At 33.6% G+C, this 19,932-nt stretch overlaps 1 protein-coding gene across 1 annotated transcript in view; it reads right to left on the bottom strand.

The window, feature by feature from the left end:
* Col21a1 (collagen type XXI alpha 1 chain) overlaps window positions 1–19,932 on the bottom strand; it is a 175,415-nt gene that overhangs the window by 7,582 nt on the left and 147,901 nt on the right. Inside the window, exons 19-25 of the mRNA XM_076860067.1 lie at window positions 15,106–15,150; window positions 12,982–13,035; window positions 10,822–10,875; window positions 7,734–7,787; window positions 5,999–6,070; window positions 4,238–4,273; window positions 1,429–1,473 (exon numbers count right to left, since the gene is read on the bottom strand). Coding sequence (XP_076716182.1) covers window positions 1,429–1,473; window positions 4,238–4,273; window positions 5,999–6,070; window positions 7,734–7,787; window positions 10,822–10,875; window positions 12,982–13,035; window positions 15,106–15,150 — 360 coding nt within the window. The remainder of the gene's footprint in view (window positions 1–1,428; window positions 1,474–4,237; window positions 4,274–5,998; window positions 6,071–7,733; window positions 7,788–10,821; window positions 10,876–12,981; window positions 13,036–15,105; window positions 15,151–19,932) is intronic.

Raw genomic sequence — 19,932 nt, 5'->3', positions numbered from 1 at the left:
CAAATGCCACGGTTTTGTTATTTTTTAGTGCTGAGTAATATTCCATTGTGTATATATGCCGCATTTTTTTTAATCCATTCATCTATTGAAGGGCATCTAGGTTGGTTCTACAGTCTAGCTATTGTGAATTGTGCTGCTATGAACTGATGATGCTCTATCCCTGTAGTATGCTCTTTTTAGGTCTTTTGGGAATAGTCCGAGAAGGGGAATAGCTGGGTCGAATGGTGGTTCCATGCATAAGGCCCTGGGTTCAATCCCCAGCACCACCAAAAAAAAAAAAATGAGCTTCTAAATTCTTAACATGTAGCACTTACCTCCATTCTATATTACAGACAAACTAATATAATTGTGTATGATTGTGTGTGTGTGTGTGTGTTATACTAAGAATTGAACCCAGAAACATTTTACCACTGAGTTACATCCCTATCCCTTTTTGAGACAGAGTCTCACTAAGTTGCTGAGGCTGCCCTTGAAATTGGTGATCCTTTTGATTGCAGGTGTGCACCATAGTGTTCAGCCTATATATATATGTATATATCTATCTTCAAACACTATTCTGTGGGCTATCATATTCCTCCAAGTGAGGGACCCAGAAAGCCCTGTCCCTGCAGATACTGCTATAGTTTTATTACCCTATCTACAGAGCTGGTATAATTGCTCAATCTTTCTTCTACCCACATTCAGAGCAAGAGGTCCACCTTATGGGAAGTCTCACATATACAGCTTGCCCTTTCAGTCCAGTCCAAGCTAGAATTGAACTGACACTGAAGTTATAGCACTACAGCAGCAAACATGCTACATGAGTATTAATCACTTCCATGCTTTTGGCTCTGACTGATCCTATGTGCCACATGGCATCTCACTGGAGCATTACCTAATGAGAAGGGTTCAGTCAGGGGAGAAGCAGAGCAACTTCTTATATATTTGCTTCACAACACAGTCCCTAGAGAGAGCATTTTAGTAAGTCTCTGGAGTAGTAAATTATCTCTCTGAGCAAACTACAGGGTAACAAATAATATTTCTTCACCATGTGTGCCCCCAACTATAAACATTTAAAGAAGAAAAGATTAAATGGCAAATATGGAGATATGGCCATTGTTCTGCCAGCTGCCTCTGGTCAGTAACAGGGTTACTCTAAGAAACAGGTGAAATTTTCTACTTTTAGTCAATAATTTAGCCAGAGTTGTGGGGGGGGGGGAGACACTATAAGCCAAAGTCCACAGCCACTACTGTTATCAGGATTAGAAAATGAAAATATAAAAACAAAATGATTATTCCACTACCACCCAGCAGTTCCATCCTTCTATACTTAAAGTGTGTTACTTCTACGCTTGCCTCAATCATTATTACTTCAAACTAAACTTCTCTCAGCATGGCCCAGTTATGTGGCTCGTTATTTCATTTTTTATGAAAGAAAAACAAAAATACCTGTTGCCCAGGAATCCCTTGTCTTCCAGTTTCTCCTTTCTGTCCCTTTAAAATTTAGTAAACATTAATGATTAGTTTATACATATGATATGATCACATCTGCAATATGTTATACATTATCCTGAAGTCTCAAAGAAATATCACAAAAGCAGTGATACATATATGCATAAATTAATAGGAAAGTTGGTTAATCAGAGAAAAAAATAAATGAGAAGCAGTCAATCTAAAGCTTATGGTTAAATGGATAGAGACAGGAACAAACTACTTATTTTGAGGGAACATGTAAATAATTTCAAATAATGAGGATATTGTACAAGAAAATGGTTGTTTAGTTTTTGTTTTGTATTGGGGATTGAACTTAGGGCCTTGCACATAATAGGCAAGAACTCTACCATCCACAGAGCATGAGAAGAGTTTTAAAATCCAATGGATGTTAACATTTTAATAACTTCAGTGACATATATATATTCAGTTTTAACTACTTTTAAAATTTTCTTTAAAAAATTTAAAATGTACTATCATATTTAGTAAGACAACATTTGAAAAAAATCTTTAAAGCAGGACAAATAAAAGAAAAATTAAAAGCTAAAACACTTTTCTCTATTAAATAAATATTTTTGATATCAAAATAAGACAATATGCCATTTTAAGCACTACAACCCTATATTAGACAAGATAATTAATAGTTTCCTTTTTTTTGTGGTGGGGGGTACTGGGGATTGAACTCAGAGGCACTTGACCACTGAGCCACATTCCCAGCCCTATTTTGTATTTTATTTAGAGACAGGTTCTCACAGAGTTGTTTAGCATCTTGCTTTTGCTGAGGCTGGCTTTGAACTGGAAATACTCCTGCTTCAGCCTCCAGAGCTGCTGGGATTACAGGTGTGCAGCCCCACACCTGGCTAATTAGTAGTTTCTGAGAAGATTAATGACTAATAATATAACCATGAATGATTTAGTGACTAAAATTTTAAATCATTCTTGCCCATCGACATTCATTTCCTTATATAAGTGAACTCCCAGTATTTATTGAGGAGCACCTATTTGTTGGCATGTAGGGACAGTGAAACAAAGGTGTCACAAATGTGTGGTGAGAAGGTAGGCACTTACATCAAGAATGAGAAAAATAGTGCCTGATACGTATACAACATATAGTTAAATATCTGGGCTGGGAATTTAGGAAGGGACATTTGAGAAGGGAGGGAATGTGACTCCCCCTTGAGTGCAACCTGGAAGGATAAGTGAGAGGCAGCCCTTTAAGGAAAGGAGTGAAGAGTGAGACTGAGAGATCAGGAAAAGGGCAGAGCAAGCAGCTCCTTTTGGTTAAAGCAGCTGAGCAAGAATAGGTAATAGGGGGCAGAGACACAAGAAGAAGAAGAATAAGGAAAAAAAACAAAAAACCTTTGCAAAAGAAGATTCCATCAAACCAGGAGGCACTTTATGGAACAGACTATCTTGAATGTGTGGGGCCCTGTTAAAGGATTCCTAAACAGGTGCATGATGTAGGTACTGCATGTTGATGAAAGTCCAGGAGGAAGAGTGCCCACGGGGCTCAAGAGAGCATTTAGGAAAACATCACAGTAACCCAGGACCCCCAACAAGAAATCATTAGGACAAGTGGGGACAGCAAAAAGGGACCACATTCAAGAGGTAGTTCATAGCTGATTGAACGACTGAATGTGAAAAGAGAGAAAGAAGGTTTGGGGTCAATCTACAACATTTTTGTGAGGGTGAGGAGGTGGTTGTGTGGTGGTACCAACTACTGTGACAAAGTATAAGGAACAGGAAGTGGTTGATGGGGAAAGACAACAAATTAAATTTTGTGCAAGTTGAATTTGGGGCATCCAAATGTAATACCAAGAAGGCCACTGGAACATGCAGGTCTGGAACCCAGAGACACTAAAAATTTACCTCACTACAAATTTTAAGGTTAACTTAAGGTAATTATAATAATACTTGAAGATTTTTCAGTTAAAAAAAACAAACTGGGAAAATCCCTGAATTTTGTCATGCCGCTCTACAAGATTTCATACATGTTATGAAGAATAAATTTATGAGAAAAGACTACTGAGACTGAATTTAGCAGACTGTAACGATTATTACTTCAATTTGAAATTTCTTCGTATGTCTCCATGATTTTATATTTGTGAACTGTTTCAATTTTTTTTTGTTTTAAGTATCATTTTTAAAATTTATAAAATTTAAAAAATAATAGATACAATTTATGTCAGATAAATATATCATTGACTCAGCTAAGGGCTTTCTATTCATGTGTCTTTCTTTAGTTAATGAAATTTAAAAAAAAAAAACCACTCTACAGTCTCTTTGTTAATTAAGATGGAACTATCCTTGTCTTCTAAAGTAGAAGCAGGACTCTTCTTTGCCTTTGTTGCCAGGACACCTAAAACTGAATGTCTTTCTAAAGCACCTGGTTTTCTTAAGTGTAATATCATTTTCTAGTATAATTCTCCCTCCACATATTCGCTTGAACATACTTTCTAACTTGGTACTAGTGGTTCCTCATCAAAATTTTTTGCCATAAAGTATGCACACTATGAATATCTAAATCAATTGGTGTCAATTCAGCACGTAATACAATCTGTCTTTATCTTGTTGAATCATTTTGTTCTTAAGTTTTCTACCAGAGCAAATTTAGATGTTGTCTGAGAAACTCAGTAGCAAAAGGAGAAAGATAGGATTGAGCAATCAGAAATCGATGGTGAAACAGGAATAAACTGTAAAAACTTTAAAAGAATTTAACAGGATAAAGTCCTCATTTTATTACTATGCCAAAAATAAAGCAACATACCTGACTGCCTTTTTCTCCTTGATTTCCTTTGTCCCCCTGCAAAAAAAGCAGTTAATGTATATTATAATCTAGCACATTTTGTATCTTATAAAATGAGCATGTTTTTCTTTAGCAAATTCCAACAGTGCTTTCATATACAGAAGCTAACTCCGGATCCAATTATTTTGGGAGACAGTAAAACCATACTATGCCAAAATTATATTTTGGAAGAACACTCTTGTTCTCCTACATTATTTTACCAGGAAGAACATTTCTCTATATTGTTCATAGTTTGAGGTTAAACAAAATAACAGAAGAGGGTTTATTTTGACAAACATTGTTTTATAAAATCAAACTGAAAATCTTCCATTAAACTAATAGTAGCCACAAGTTTATAGGAAACAATGACAAAGTAAAACACGCTGCTGTTTAAATGATATTTTAGAAAACAAATACTTCAAATGGGCTTTTGAAGGAAAATTCATATTCCATAATAATAAGTTTCACAATTTCTCAACTTGTAGGGAAATGAGAGACCGATTGGTACAATGCCCTCATTTCATAGATATGAAACTGCTATCAGGAAAGGTAAGCACTTGACCCAAGTCGAAGGGACACTGTTTCCAAATTTTGTTTCTACCTCATCATCCTATTTAATCAGAGTTGAGAGTTTACAAAAAAATACAGATTTTCTTTTTAATGACACATTTTTGACTAAGAAAAATTCTCTGAAGTCCCAACATACATTCCCCAAAGATTTACTCAACATCCACTAACATTTAATGAGGGGTCATCCCTGTCTTAGCAAAGGATGCCTTCTGGCCATTGGAACAAAAAGGTCAAGAAGCGTGTGTCCTAATCTAGAGGCAAAGTAGATTATACAAAAGGGAAACCAAAATAAAATGGTAGAAAACTGAAATCACCAGGGAGATGGAGACATATGTATGGGTTTGTGTCTTTCCAGAAAAACAACATATTTACTTTTAACCTGAAATACTGAATTTGCATGAGCATGAACTCCTTTGGCACATGCACTCCATTGTTGCTGAATGCCTTCCAAAAAATAATGGTTTTTAGACAGATTCAGGATTCAGGATTCCTTTACTTGACCAAAATGAGAGAAAGAGGGAGAGGAGTGGGAGGACACTTAGTGTTACTGTTGCACCTCACCAAAACATTTAAAATGAGATAGATGATTTGTTTTTTAAACCCTTTACAATGATTTTCAGTGAATCTCTATGTAACAGAGTTATAAACAGGAACTTCATGGTCAAATATTGTAGTTGTAATTTTTACCTTCTCAGAATTCTGTCCCAGTTTTGGTAAGAATGGTGTTCACATTTTGGTAAGAGTGGCACATGTTCGTTTTTTTGTTTATTTGTTTTGTAGTGCTGGGGAATTGAACCCATGGCTTTGTGTATTCGAGGGAAGCATTCTACCAACTGAGCTATATCCCCAGCCCAAGAGTGCCAGATGTTGAATAAAAGCAAATTCCTGGGTCATCTGAATTGACTTAAAAAAAAATCTCAAATTTTTAATGGTATGTTTATATTTTCTGATTTGCATGCTTCTTCTCGGGTCTTCCTATAGGAGATAATGCCCTTACAGGGGAGAGATGCCAGAGCTACTAAGCATGGGACTGAACACATTCCACAGAGACCAGAGATGGAAGGAGGCATCTCATTACAAACATAATTAGCCCTGTATGCCAATTTTATGAGAGGAAAACTTAAATGAATGTGACTAAATAAAAGAGATGTATAAATCCTAAACAATGCATACCATTTTTCCTTGAATTCCCGGGAGGCCCGTGTATCCAGGTTCCCCTGGGAGACCCCTCGCTCCTGGTTCTCCCTAGAAAACAGAAATTCTCTGACTATCACAGATCTGCTTGTGAAAAACACCACTGCTTTTATCTCTCTGTAACATTTCAAATTTAAGATACACAGTTAAAAAATGGGTGGACAGACTTATTACCATTGAAATTGTAAAGAATGAAAAGCTTATTGGCATCCCAATAAAATTTCCTGCATATTTCCTATCTTTACCAGTTGAAAAATTGATAGCATCCATATTTTAAAATTTTATAAATATGTGGTATTTTTATTATACTTCATAACAATAATAATGAACTAAATAATCATTTAATAAAAATAATATACAGGTATTTTTGTTAACTATTTACTATTACCTTCTTCTAGTCTTTAAGATTGCTTTTTCTCATATTGCTACTTAAAAAGACACTTTTTTTTGTTACAAATCAAATAAACAAGAAGTTATTGAAAAGTTCATTACCCACTATTTTTACTTCGTTATTTTTTGTCTCATTCCAACTCACTACATATAGTTTAGCTAACAAAATGTGCTCACTACATATGCATAATTTTATGTCTTTTAACCTTCAAGCATATTAGTATTATGAAGCTGTTTATGTTACATTACATACTTTTAAAATGTTTTCGATTACAGAAGAATATTCAACTTTCTTAATATACTATTTTATTTAATATAAAATTCATACTATTTGCATTATAGTTTTCATGGTTTTTATTTTATATTGTTGGGACAAACATTCTTGTACATAAATTTATGCAAGTTTATATTTTGTTCTTTATAGATACGGAATGTTATTGTCTTAGAAATAAATTCATGAACTGTTTTTGGTACAGGAAATATTATATATGAGTTAATTCAATTTCTCCATTCCCCATCATCCTGTAGAGATTTTCCTTTCTGAAATAAGGATTTGTAAAAAAAAAATTGACAATATTTAAAATATGTGTGTGAGAAAACATGATCCTGAACATGCTTCGTGAGGTTTTGTTTTGTCATTAGTCTCAAACTATCACTTTACTATGGTTCACTCTCTTATGAAAACAAAGTTCTCTCTCTCTCTCTCTCTCTCTCTCTCTCTCTCTCTCTCTCTCTGTGTGTGTGTGTGTGTGTGTGTGTGTGTGTGTGTATCTGTCTGTTTGCCTGTCTGTCTCTATTGGTGCTGGGATGGAATCCAGAGCCTCACACATGCAAGACAAGGGCTCTACCCGTGAGCTACATCCCCAGGCCCTAAGTTGTATTCTCTTTGCTCATTGTGTCTACTCATGAGACATTAAATATTGCTCTAGATTTTTAAAGACTGAAGAATTTTAAATTCTATTGAAATAAACATCAACCATTTGGCTTGAAGAAAATGAAAGCATTTGTGAGAGTCAACCACTTAAGAAAGTTGCATTCTTTGGATTAGAAAAGTATATTCTCATTAGGGTATAACATATCATTTCTAGAAAAAAAAATAAGCCTAAGTTTATTTCATGTCTTTATTACCCAAGGATACAGTATCTAAAAAATAAAACATGAAATCCTATATTGACCATTTCCTTTCATGTATATTAATTTTGTGATATAGGTAATCCTTAATTTCAAGTACATTTTTAAGTGATAAAAATGATAATCTTCTTAATTAATAAATGGAGTGTATAATTTCTTTGAAAATATTCCAAATGCATCAAACAACAATTACCTTGAGCCCAGAAGGTCCAGGTATCCCTTGAAGTCCAGGCTCACCTTTGCTTCCCTATCAATGCATCAAAAGCATTTGAATTAAAAAAAAAAATAGTCAGAATAATCTGATACAGACACTTAAAGGAATATATTTAAAATAAGCTTTATATTTTCGTTTGAAACAGATGCCATACATTAAGAGAAACTCATTTATTAAGAGAAATTCATTTAAGCAAATTACTGAGCCTGCATATTTATAAGCTTGTTTAAAAGCAAGTGTTAAAGCTGGTAGCTCCAAGTATAGGGGAAGAGATGAAAATCTTTAGCTGAGTCTCCACACCTCACAGGTGGGAGCCATGAACTTCAACAGCATCTCCTGGGATGAGAATCCTAATCCTTGTCTTGTCTCTCTTTTTCAGTAGGACTCACCTTCAGTATGTAATTGAAGAAAATAAACGTAGCTTCAAATATGCAATAGGTATTTGTTTGTTTGTTTCAAGAAATATGAATCAGAAAATGTTTAGTTTCTTTTTGAGGATTCTGATGAAGTCCTAATAGATAAAAATTTGGAAAGCAAGACCAAATTGACAGAGCAAAGGTATAATATAGGAAAAGAGAACAGTGAGAGAGAGAGAAAAAAAAAAAACACACATACAAGTCTGCTGGCTAATAAGGTAAGATTGTCAAATATAGTTATGGTTTTCAAACACTGGGATACCCCAAATCACAAGCCCATGTCTGACAAAAGCTCCTAATTAAACAGGTTAGTTAGTATGACATTGATCAGGGGAAGAAGTGATGACCCAGCACCAACTTGGGTTCACTAATAAGTAAAGAAAACTTACAACTTTTAAAATGTTTTCTAGACAACTTCATGGTAAGAAACACATGAATGTAATATTTGGATTTAATTTAGGCATTTAAGCATAACATTATGGAACCATAAAACAATGCTTCCTTAAAATTTCTAATTTTACAGGTGATTAGTTAAAATTCACAGAGATGACAAGACTTGTCCAAAGTTAAACGATTTGATTATGCCAATATATCTTAATATAATTTATTTAATGTTAAAAAACTTAAGTATATAGTAGTATGGAAAAGTAAGCTAATAAGTATTAATGAGTATTTTTAAAAGAGGAATTGTAATCTGAATTGGAAGATTTCTGAAGATCAACTAGAGTGTCAGCCTCATCCATACACTGTTTAATAGTGTTTTTGTCACTCTAGCTAGAACTTCTACCAATGCTACTGAAGGTACAGAATTGATAAACAGTTGATAAAATTCTCAGTAATATGCTAATATACAGTTCAGTTAACTGAGCTAAATCCAGCCAAACACATGTTTTTGAAATAAAGTTCTACCAGAACACAGTCATATTCCAAACTCATTCATTTCTATATTGCCCATATTATGCTACATATTACAACAGCAAAACTGAGTCACTGCAATAGAGACAATATGACCCTCAAAGCCAAAAATATTAAATATCTTGTTCTTTGCAAAAGTGTTTCAATACTTGAGCTAGGAGATTATATGAAGAGAAGTTGAAATGTTTCATCGAAAATACTAGTAGGTATAATTTTAACATCTTTGTCTTTAACAAAATAATTGCATAAGTGCAAGACGAGGGAAAACAACTATTAGAAAATCATGTAAAAATAAACAAATGTGAGCAAACAGCTACTTGCTAACCCAGATAATTGCTAATCCAGCATTTACCCAAATAGTGGATGCTAAAATAAAAGCATTGTTCTAAAGTCTTTTTATAGAAAGTCCTGCAGGTTTTACAGACCTTCAGCTCAGTGTGAGCCAATAGTGTAATGTGGCCAGTAAAAAGATGATGAAATGTAGGCTGTAATCTTAAGAATTAGGGCATTCAGAAGACAATGGGGGAGACCACAGCGATCCAGTTATTAAGAGGTATTAAACTACTCTATATCCTCTTTACCTATATTGAACTTCTACTTAGCCAGCCCATTCATTCAAGGGTTTTATACTAATTCTGACATCTACTGCTGCTAGGACTCATGATACTCCAAACATCCACAGGATTCACCATGAATAAAGGAGGAGCTACTTTTCCTGTATCATTGGACTCTCATAACATTTCAATATTTCCTTTTTCTTTAAATATTTTAGAAATTAAAAATAGACTAGATTTAGATCATCTCCTTATCTGGTATGCCAGGGTCTTTTCCCCTGGAACCTTGTCTGGCCAAAGGCTGAATGCTTCCAAAACAGCTACTTCATCACTTCCTTTTGGAAAGTTATCTTCAAATCTATTCACTAAACAGTTGGGGATGGTTTCCTGAGTTTAGCCAGAAAAAAACTTAGTTTATTCTTGGTCTTATGTATACAGCTTTTTTGTCCCACCTTAGAACTTCTAGATAATATAGAAGGCATAGTTAACAAGCATTTCATTGACAAAGCTGGCAGTTACAAGTTCACACAGAGCTTGGTAAACTGGCCCACAACCTAAATCCAAGCAAGGGGGAAAAATAGGTCTCTTAACACAAGACTCTATATTTACAGATTGGTCAAACTGTTACATTAAAGAGTTTCAGTTTTACCTTACGGATAATCTAATCTGATATTCTAAATGTATTTGTTAAGCTTACCTTACTTTAAAAAAAAATCTGAAAGATAGAATGTTATCGTAACCACAGGAATAAGGGAGTATGTGTTTGAACAAAGTTTATTAAAAATCCATATGCATTCTAATAAATAAAAATATCAAAAAGAAGACTAGAAAACTGATAAGAGCCTTGCTCAGTCATAACTATGAATGCTCTTGGGGTTGGTGCCTTTATCTCCAAGCTCCAATAAGCTCTAAGCATTCCTCAATGCTCCCTAAAACACTAAAAGGAAGCAGGGACCAACTGATGAGGGACCCTGCCCCATCTCCAGCTTAAGCCTGACCTGATTTATTTTAGCCTGTTTCAAATGCTGAGCTTTTGTCTTAGGTTTCATTCTTACAAGTGAGTGTTTGTAGAATGAAAACCACATTCATAATAGAATCAACATAGTTAAAATTGTTACTGAAGTTATAAATGGTCACTGTGATCCCATAAGCTCTCAATCTTATGACCCTCATCATACCTACCTTCAATCCTGGTGTGCCAGGCTGACCTGGTGAGCCACTGCTTCCCATCAAGCCCTACATTTTAAAGAGGGAATTTCAAAAGTGATTTAGAGAAAAATATTTTAAAATAGTAAATGCATTTCCACATTACACATTCTCATAATTAATCCACTAAATCCTAATGTAGTACCTTCAAACAAAAAATAAAAAAATCAAACCACAAGACAGAATGAAGGCTAGCAGAGCCCTTACAATGCTGATGTCCAAAAGACCAAAAAAGAGCAAAGAAATCTTTATGTGAGGAAATGTTTATTTTTTCAAACTGTTCAATTTATCATGATGGCTGAGAAGTAGTTTTCTTCATAGGTATCATCTCAATCAACATTGCTTAAAACTTCTATTATCCTGAACAATATTTTAAGAGAATTATAATGTAATATATTTTCTGACTATAATAATCTTTCCTCAGGTTACAAAATTGCCACATTTTTAACTAACCATTTGGTTCAAAGCAAGACAATAATAACTACTTTGGCAAGTAGGACCTTACTTAATTTAGAGTCTACTTTATTATTATATAGAAATTATATGATAACACACACATATGTATATATATGCACACATACATACACACTATGAATAGATATACATGCATGCATACATACAAACATTTGGCAAAGGAAATGTGATGTGAAAAAATTTCAAATATTAGAAAGCATAATTTCAGTATGTTCATAATAAAAATACCATGACACTACAATGCTTTGCTGTCAACTTACAATGTTATTGCCACTACAAAACATGAAATTTGCTAGTTCATAGCAAGTGTGCCAAATATTAGAAATGTCATATACATAGCTATTATTGAGGTCAATGGACACTAGTCAATTCCTCCATTTTTCTAGATAGTTTTTACTAATAACTAGATTTAATTGATTATTTTAATATATAACCTGGTAGTGATGGGTAAAAATAGAGGAAGAATATTATATTTTGAAGGGAAGATACTTCTTTAAGTCTTCTTAAAATTTGAATGCACACTTAATAGACATTTTCCTTATTTACTCTAGCATGCAAAATTTACCAAATCCTTCATTCACTAAGTCAAATGTCTGGTTTTTAATTTATCTATTTTTTTATAATTTAAAGTCATCAATTTCAAATGCAAAAATGATCTGTTTTACTTGAATAAAAAGCTATTAGAGGCAGTTTGAATCATAAATTAAAGATCAATATCATGTCTAGCAATAAACTTACAATTTCTCTGTAATCTTGCATACATAATTGAATTTTCATAATTTTAAATATAAAACTCATGTTTCTTATATACCTGAAAATTCTAAAACAATTTCTTCACTGGTTTAGAAACCTTTGCATATGACCTCTTCTTTCATTAATTTTTAAATAAATTATTAAAAATGAAAAAAGAATATTCATTGAGTTTTATACTTTCTCATGGTTCTTAGTACTCTTTTTGGGGGGAGCAGGGGTTACCAAGGATTGAACTCAGAGGCACTTGAACACTAAGCCACATCTTCAACCCTGTTTTGTATTTTATTTAGAGACAGGGTCTCACTGAGTTGCTTAGTGCCTCGCTTTTGCTAAGGCTGGCTTTGAACTTGCAATCCTCCTGCCTCAGCCTCCCAAGTCGCTGGGATTACAGGTATGTGCCACTGTGCCCAGCTAGTATTATTTTTTAATGAATACCTAGCACATTTGTTTTCTGATTTTTCTACAGTAAGGGTCCTGATATTTGTTTTTTAATTAAATGGCGTGTGTGTGTGTGTGTGTGTGTGTGTGTGTGTGTGTGTGTGTTACTGGGATGCTCTGTCACATCCTAAGATTTTTATTTTATTTTGAGGTGGTGTCTCACTAAGTTTCCCTGGCTGGCATCAAACTTACAATCATCTTGTCTCAGTCTCCCAGGTTGCTAGGATTACAAGAAAGCATTACCAATCCTGACTTTGACCTTAAAGTGACCAACTCTTTGAGAGTCTAAAGAAATCTTGACACCTCAAGAAAAATGGTAATCTATAATATTTTAAATACAAATGGATGGAATTTGTGGACTTCAAAAATCTCATTGTTGTATCTTATCTAGTTTCATGAACTCCAAACTATAAACTCCGGGTACTTAGTAACAACATTTTAAACACCATCATGATAACAATTTTGACCTACTGGTATCCCTGGAGCTCCTTTTTTTCCTAGTGGTCCTGGAGGTCCAATTTCTCCCTAAAATCAAATACAAACCATATTTTAAACCTTGTATATCAATAATTTATTCTCAGAAATTTTCTACCAAAGCACTACAAAATGAAAATTCAATATTAGTCATTCTAATTTGATACTATACCAAGGTAAAGCAGAAATATCAGGGATTTAATACCTTAGAGACCTGGGGCTAGATTCTGCATAATTGCTGTCTTATAATTTCATTGTGAAATTTGGAGTGACACTTGCCATTCTACCAAAGGCAGACCTAGTAGCTGACAGTTGGTAAGGTGAGACAAGAAAAACAATCAAGTGAAAATTTTCTTATTTTAGAGTTTAAGTGCTATGATAGTGAGTGAAAATTATTTTAAGAAAAACAAGGATTATAAAAATAACAGAATTTAGATTTCAGCTTTTGGTATTGTGACCGACTAGACACTGAGGGACTCTCTAAATTCAGACCAAAAATGTTGCAAAGGACATCCTCCAAGAGAGAGAGATTGTCTTCTAAGCAGCTGGGGAACTATTCAAATATCTCTGATGTTAATAAAATATATGGCTGAAGCTATATTTGGTAAGGATTTGGAACTATGAAGAAATCTTGCCAAAGGTAGAGATGTATAACACAAAAGGATGAGTGGTTAAGGTGCATGCTCAGCTATTGGGAAACAATGTGAACCAGATATGGGGAGGAAATAGAAATCTCAATAGCCATGACAACCTTGAAATTTCAAAATGGACTAAAATGCTTTCTGAGGCTACCAGGTGACAGTGCCCCATTTCCCAGCAAGGCTGACAGGACTCCCTCCAGATAAAAATAAAGCAATGAGCTCACAATCAACAGTAAAGAAACAGGGGACAGCAAGTCACACAACCTAGAGGAATAACAAACCAAGTATAAATATTAGAATTTAAAACTACATATGAGATCTTTAAAAATTAAAAAATATAATCATGAAAAACTATCAGGACTGAAAATATAATGAGACTATCAAGAACAAAAAGATATGGTTTGAAAAATTAGAGCTCCTACAAGTTAAAAATACGATTGCTTCTAAATTTAAAAAAAAATGTTGGTTTTAAAAAGATTCAACTCAGTAAAGGAAAAATAGGTAAAGTAAAAGACATATTCAGAAACATTCAACCAGAACACAAGACAAAATTAAAGAAATAAAAATTGAAGGTGGTGTTAAGAGATAAAGTATAAAATAAGAAGGAATAAGATATTTCAGAGGGCTGGGGCTGTAGCTCAGTGGCAGAGCATTTGCCTAGCATGTGTGAGGCACTGGATTTGATCCTCAGCACCACATAAAAATAAACAAATAAATAAAGGCATTGTGTCCATCTCCAACTACAAAAATAAAAAAAAAAAATAAAAAGATATTCCAGAAATAGAGAACAGAGAGAATAGAGGTAATATGAAGATAGCAGCTGAATTTTTCAAGAGTTAACAGAAATTATTTCATAAAGCCAGGAAGAAAACTGAATTCCCAGCAGGATGAATATAGAGAAGTCCACTTATAGCGAGTTTCATAACACTAAAAATAAATAAAATGCCTTGAAGGAATCCAAAATGAAGGAATAGATCATTTACAAAAAAATGATAGTTAAAATGATAGCAAATTTTTATAGTGTTAATTAACAATGGAGATCAGGAGACAATGGAAGGAAAATCTCAATTTTTTTAAAAAAAATAATAGTCAACTTTGGGTTGAAATACTATACAAATTTATCTCAAAACTAAGTAAAAAAAGGAAATTTATACTTAAATAAAAGCTGAAAAGTTTACTTCCAAGATATTTTTGCATAGGAACAGCTAAAGACACAGTTCAGGAAGAATAAAATTATCCCAAAAAGGTTGTCTTAAAGTACAAGATAGAGAAGTAATCAAGTAAACAACACACATATGGCTAAATTCAAATTAATATTATCTATATACATCACAAAAGAGCTTCTGAAATTACATCATATTTGAATTGCTGGCTGCTGTCATAAATGCTGTAAATATATATTCTGTGTGAAGGCAAGCATCGCCTCTGCAGTCTTAATAAGCAGATCCAGGACCACTCCTTCCAAATCATTAATACTTGCCTTTTGGCCCATTAATCCTTGGTTTCCAGGAAATCCTGGGATTCCCTAAAAAAAAAAAACAAAGCAGATTTTAATTTAAAAATTATAGACTGCATCAATAAAGAAGAATCAGTCATAAGAAATTTTATGTAACTTGCAAGTATGTGTATCTGTAAAATATGTATAAATATGTAAATTTGTAAATAATGCATAATTGAAAAAATTTATGTGATTTAGCATTAGGTGAACTACTAATGGTTAAACCTTGAAATAAAGACTTTTAGAAAGAAAAAAACTGCAAGGAATTAAATCTTGGTTCTTCTTTCAGACCAACACAAACGATAAAAAGGAAATTTCATTTGAACACATCTTAATTATTTATAATAGTTAATGCAAGAAACACTGCCAACAGATAGGAGTTCAGATTCAGTACAACAGTTCTCAAGGCTCTCCCAATCTCAGCATTAAAAATTAATGAAATAAAATTATTTCCTCCAACCTGAGTCTCAAAACACCCATAGTAAGCTCTCCTTATGATCCCTGCTGGTGCAATCATGAAGTTTCTGCACCAGTTTGCAGACAGAAAGAAAGAAGCACAAAGAATTATTTTATATGGCTCAGCCTGAAAGTACAAGTTCTCTAGCAAGATTCAAAGAATAATAATGTTACGTATATAAAGATGGATTTAGCACATTTATTAGTGGGAAAGCAATCATTAAGTCTTTCAGTGCATTTACTCAAAATGACCATTTGTCACACAAAACAAAGATGATATTATAATCAATTTTCTTTTCTCATTCACTTTTCTTAGCTCCTTTCCTGATGACATTCCAGTTGAAATGATTAACATTTATTTTTATAAATACATATTGACTCTCTGGCAGAATGGGAAAATTAAATGACAAGGAAGTTAGACACCCATTAAAATGTCTTTGAAAAACCTCTGCATCATCAAAGCTTTCAAAGAACAGCAGCACTCTCCAATAATTGAGGACAGGTGGAGAGTCACCAGTATCCATAGGATCAACTACTTCTACTACATGAAGAGTTTGCCATTATTTTGCTTTTTTTTCACATCTTGAGTTTTTGAATGGAATACTGACCCATGTTTAGCCATAACTGTAATGCAAGATATAAGCACATAATTTTAGTTTTAGAATCTGAACTTGGAATTCAGGTAAATTCCTTTCACAATTTGATGCTCTTCATCTCAATTTATTTTCCATTTCACTACACCCTCAACCGAGAACAAAAGCTGTATCTCAGTAATGCCCATCAATAGGGGCTCAAAATATTTTTGACAAAACAAATCTTTATAAACATACTAGAGAATAAAAAATGTAAATTGAAATTTTAAACATTAGGAAGGATGAATACATTATGTCCCCAAAGCTTTTTAAAACATAAAATAAAAATAAATCATTGAGTTTTAAGAAAAACAGATGGAAATGAATTCAGTTCTTCTAAGTCAGAAAATGCATATTTTCTATACAATCAATTATCAAAAACATGGTTCAAAATAAGGCCACGATTGGTTAACAAGCCACTCTTCCCAAATACACATACATAACACACCCACACATGTAAATTTACTGTAAGCTTAGACTACTAAGTTCTGAATTGAATTAAAAATCTGTCTGTAAAATATTATCAGGGGCAAAGCAAAGTGACTACATGCTGTTCTACACTGGAAAATAAGTGCAATTGCTTCAATGAGATGTCCCCTAACCCCAGAATCCCTAAAGGGGACATACAGTTGTCCATGATACTGTCAGACATGAGCAGCTGAATTCCTTGCCACCTACAGTTCTTTACTACTTAGGATTACCATCACTATTCAGATATCTGTGCCCTTACACCATCTATGATATTAATAGTGATTACTTATATATAACACTTATATATAACCTGACTCTACTGCTGATTCTGCATCCAAAGTCAGTCTCTTCACATCTATGAAGAACTATAGTTATGCCCAAGTATTCAAGAACAGTACCCTGACTTCCACCTGCCAGGAGCTCTTGAGAACCCATTTCCCTACAGTTCTTTCCCGGGATTTGACACTCTTTTATCTGATTTCTTCTAATATTGAACTTCTTTTACATTAGCACATAGCCACCCACCTTAAATCATTTCAACATAGAAGGTATTGAGATTATTTGTGGAAGATTCCAGATTAGAAAAAAAATTCCCTTATTGTCTGTCCTCACAAAAAAATAATATACATTTCATAGAAATTAAGTCAGAATATTTTCTATAAGAAATATGCTAAAATATTACTTATTTTAAAAACACCAAGTATAAAATAGTATATATTAAAACAATGTAAAGATTATTTAAGCAAATTTTGGCAAAACTAATATAAGAAACAGAAATAGAATATTGCTGAGAGAGAGTTTCAGGAGAACTGAAATTATTTAGAGCTATATTAGTTAATAAAACTCTCCAAGGTAATATTTTCCTGGGTTCCAAATATGTGTACTGAAATATATAAGACTTTGCAGATTTATATTACCAGAAATATCATTTAAAACCAGTTCGTTAATCCAAAAGTATTTAGTGACAATTACTTCATAGACCAAATGTTTTTCCAAGAAAACTATTTTATATTTTACTTTCAGCCTGTGTGGTTTTGGGTCCAGACAACTGTGAAAATGTTTAAGTATAGAAAGAAACAAGTATTTTATTTGGTAAGAAAAAATGGACATGTTTCCTCCATTACTCTGATTGCAGTTTGGGTTTGAAGAAGAGCAGAAAGTCAACTGGAAAATCTGCATATTGCTGTGGTGAAAGAATGTTGACAAGAGAACATTTCTAGAAGCTTCTCTGTAACCATTTAAACCATTACTATGTACCAAATAAGTCATTGAGAATAGAAACATGTATTTTAGAACAGGCTGCCCTCTATTTTCTAGAAGCTGTTGTATAATGAAGATAATGTGTCCACTATGTATTACTTAGAAAAGACAGAATATCACATGATACTTTCTCTCATGCAATGATGTATTTTACCTTATCCCTGATATTAAACCATCTTTGATCATTATATTAAATAATATAATATTTTCAATCCAGTAAAACAGATATAATCCATTGATGGTATTTAGCTTTTCTACACACTGGTAGAGATACTTAATATTGCAGTTATGAAAACATTAGAAACATATTGCATGTTTTATTCTTTGCATCAAGAAGTGATTGATTCATTACGAAGGAGCCAATAAAGGAAAAGGATGTATCTTACAAGCCTCATTCTAATTAGATGAAAAGATTAGAAAGTGATTATTAATAAAGTGTATAGTAGGAAAGAATGAAGCAGTTAAGTGTGTAGATGCTGCACTCAGCCAACCCATTTCCCAGTGGCTGCTGGACCCCAGCTAAGTGACACTTCACTTAGCTGTCACGTCTCGGCAACCCCATTTTATACATTGTGAAAATAACAGAATTTACCACATAAGGCTGGTACATTCTCTCAGTTAACTTTTCACAGGTAAAGTCCTAGCTCGGTGCTGGCACTAGAATGAACCAATTTTATAACTGTCTTCATAGCTCCTCCCTAACCTTTAAAAATTGTGAAATAAATGAAATCAATTCTTTCCCATGTCTCAAAATTTTGGTCTCCATTATATATATATATATATATATATATATATATATATATATATATATTTAGTTGTAGATGGACACATTATCTTTATTTTTGTTTCTTTTAGTTTTATGTGGTGCTGGGGATCGAACCCAGGGCCTCACACATGCTAGGCAAGTGCTCTACTACTGAGCTACAACCCCATCCCTCTCTTTCTCCATTTTGAGGGTAACTCTGTGTGTGTGTGTGTGTGTGTGTGTGTGTGTGTGACCTTTCCACTTTGCCTTTCCCACTCTCCTTTTCCAAGGTTTCCATAGTACACAGATGACTCTGGCAATCTACCATTTTCCACTGGGGGGCGCCAACAAGCCAACATTGCTCAGCACTGTTTTGCCTTTTTATGTGTGGGTGACTTTGATTATAGAATACTACTACAATGATTTCTGCTTTGTAAATATTTAATAATTTCATCACCACTTGTTCAGAAGAATATAATTGAGATTTTGAAATCTGTGTGTAGTTGAGCCGCACAGTGTTTTTCAATTCCTTCATTTCCACAGTAACTGACAGAACATCATGAATGATACACAACAGATTGCTCTGTGGTAAGATAACTATAAAGAGAAGCAACTCACAATCACAGTTGCCAGACCTAAAAGAAACCAACATACAAGTACTTGCAATAAACCCTTAATAAAGAGATTGCTGGTTTTACTACTCCCACATTATGCTCTAATTAAGGGTTGGGGGAAATAATCTGGATGAATTTACTCCAGTCCATAGGTCAGGACCTACATAGAACTGGCCCCAAATTGTCAACATTTTGAGGCTACTTATGCTTATATACACTATCAAGTGTCACCAAGATTTGATATTATATGTTGTAGGAAGAGGCCAAGGATATCATAGGAAGGAAAGGCTATTTGTATTTTGTAAAGTTACTTCCAATTTTGGCATGACTCTTCCACACCTAAAGGCAGTTCTACAATTTTTAAATACCAAGAAGATAGTCTAAACAATGCTACTGTTACATAACTGTTATTGTTAAGGTCAAGACAAAATATATAAATGTTCCCTAAACTAAAATAATGTATGTAAAAACCCAGAGAAGGCAAAGAACCATCCATAAAGGAAAGGACAGGATTAAGAGCCTGGGGGATAGTGCATGCACTGCCACATCATGGGAAAATCACGTCACTGTCCCAAACCCAAAAAGTCAACAAAAATCACCTGCCTCTTTGTGTCAGTCAGTAAAAGGAAAT

This window comes from Callospermophilus lateralis, chromosome 6 (assembly GCF_048772815.1).
Source record: "Callospermophilus lateralis isolate mCalLat2 chromosome 6, mCalLat2.hap1, whole genome shotgun sequence".
Taxonomy (NCBI): Eukaryota; Metazoa; Chordata; class Mammalia; order Rodentia; family Sciuridae; genus Callospermophilus; species Callospermophilus lateralis.
Note: the sequence above shows the minus strand (reverse complement) of the source record. Positions and strands in the feature narration are given on the sequence as shown.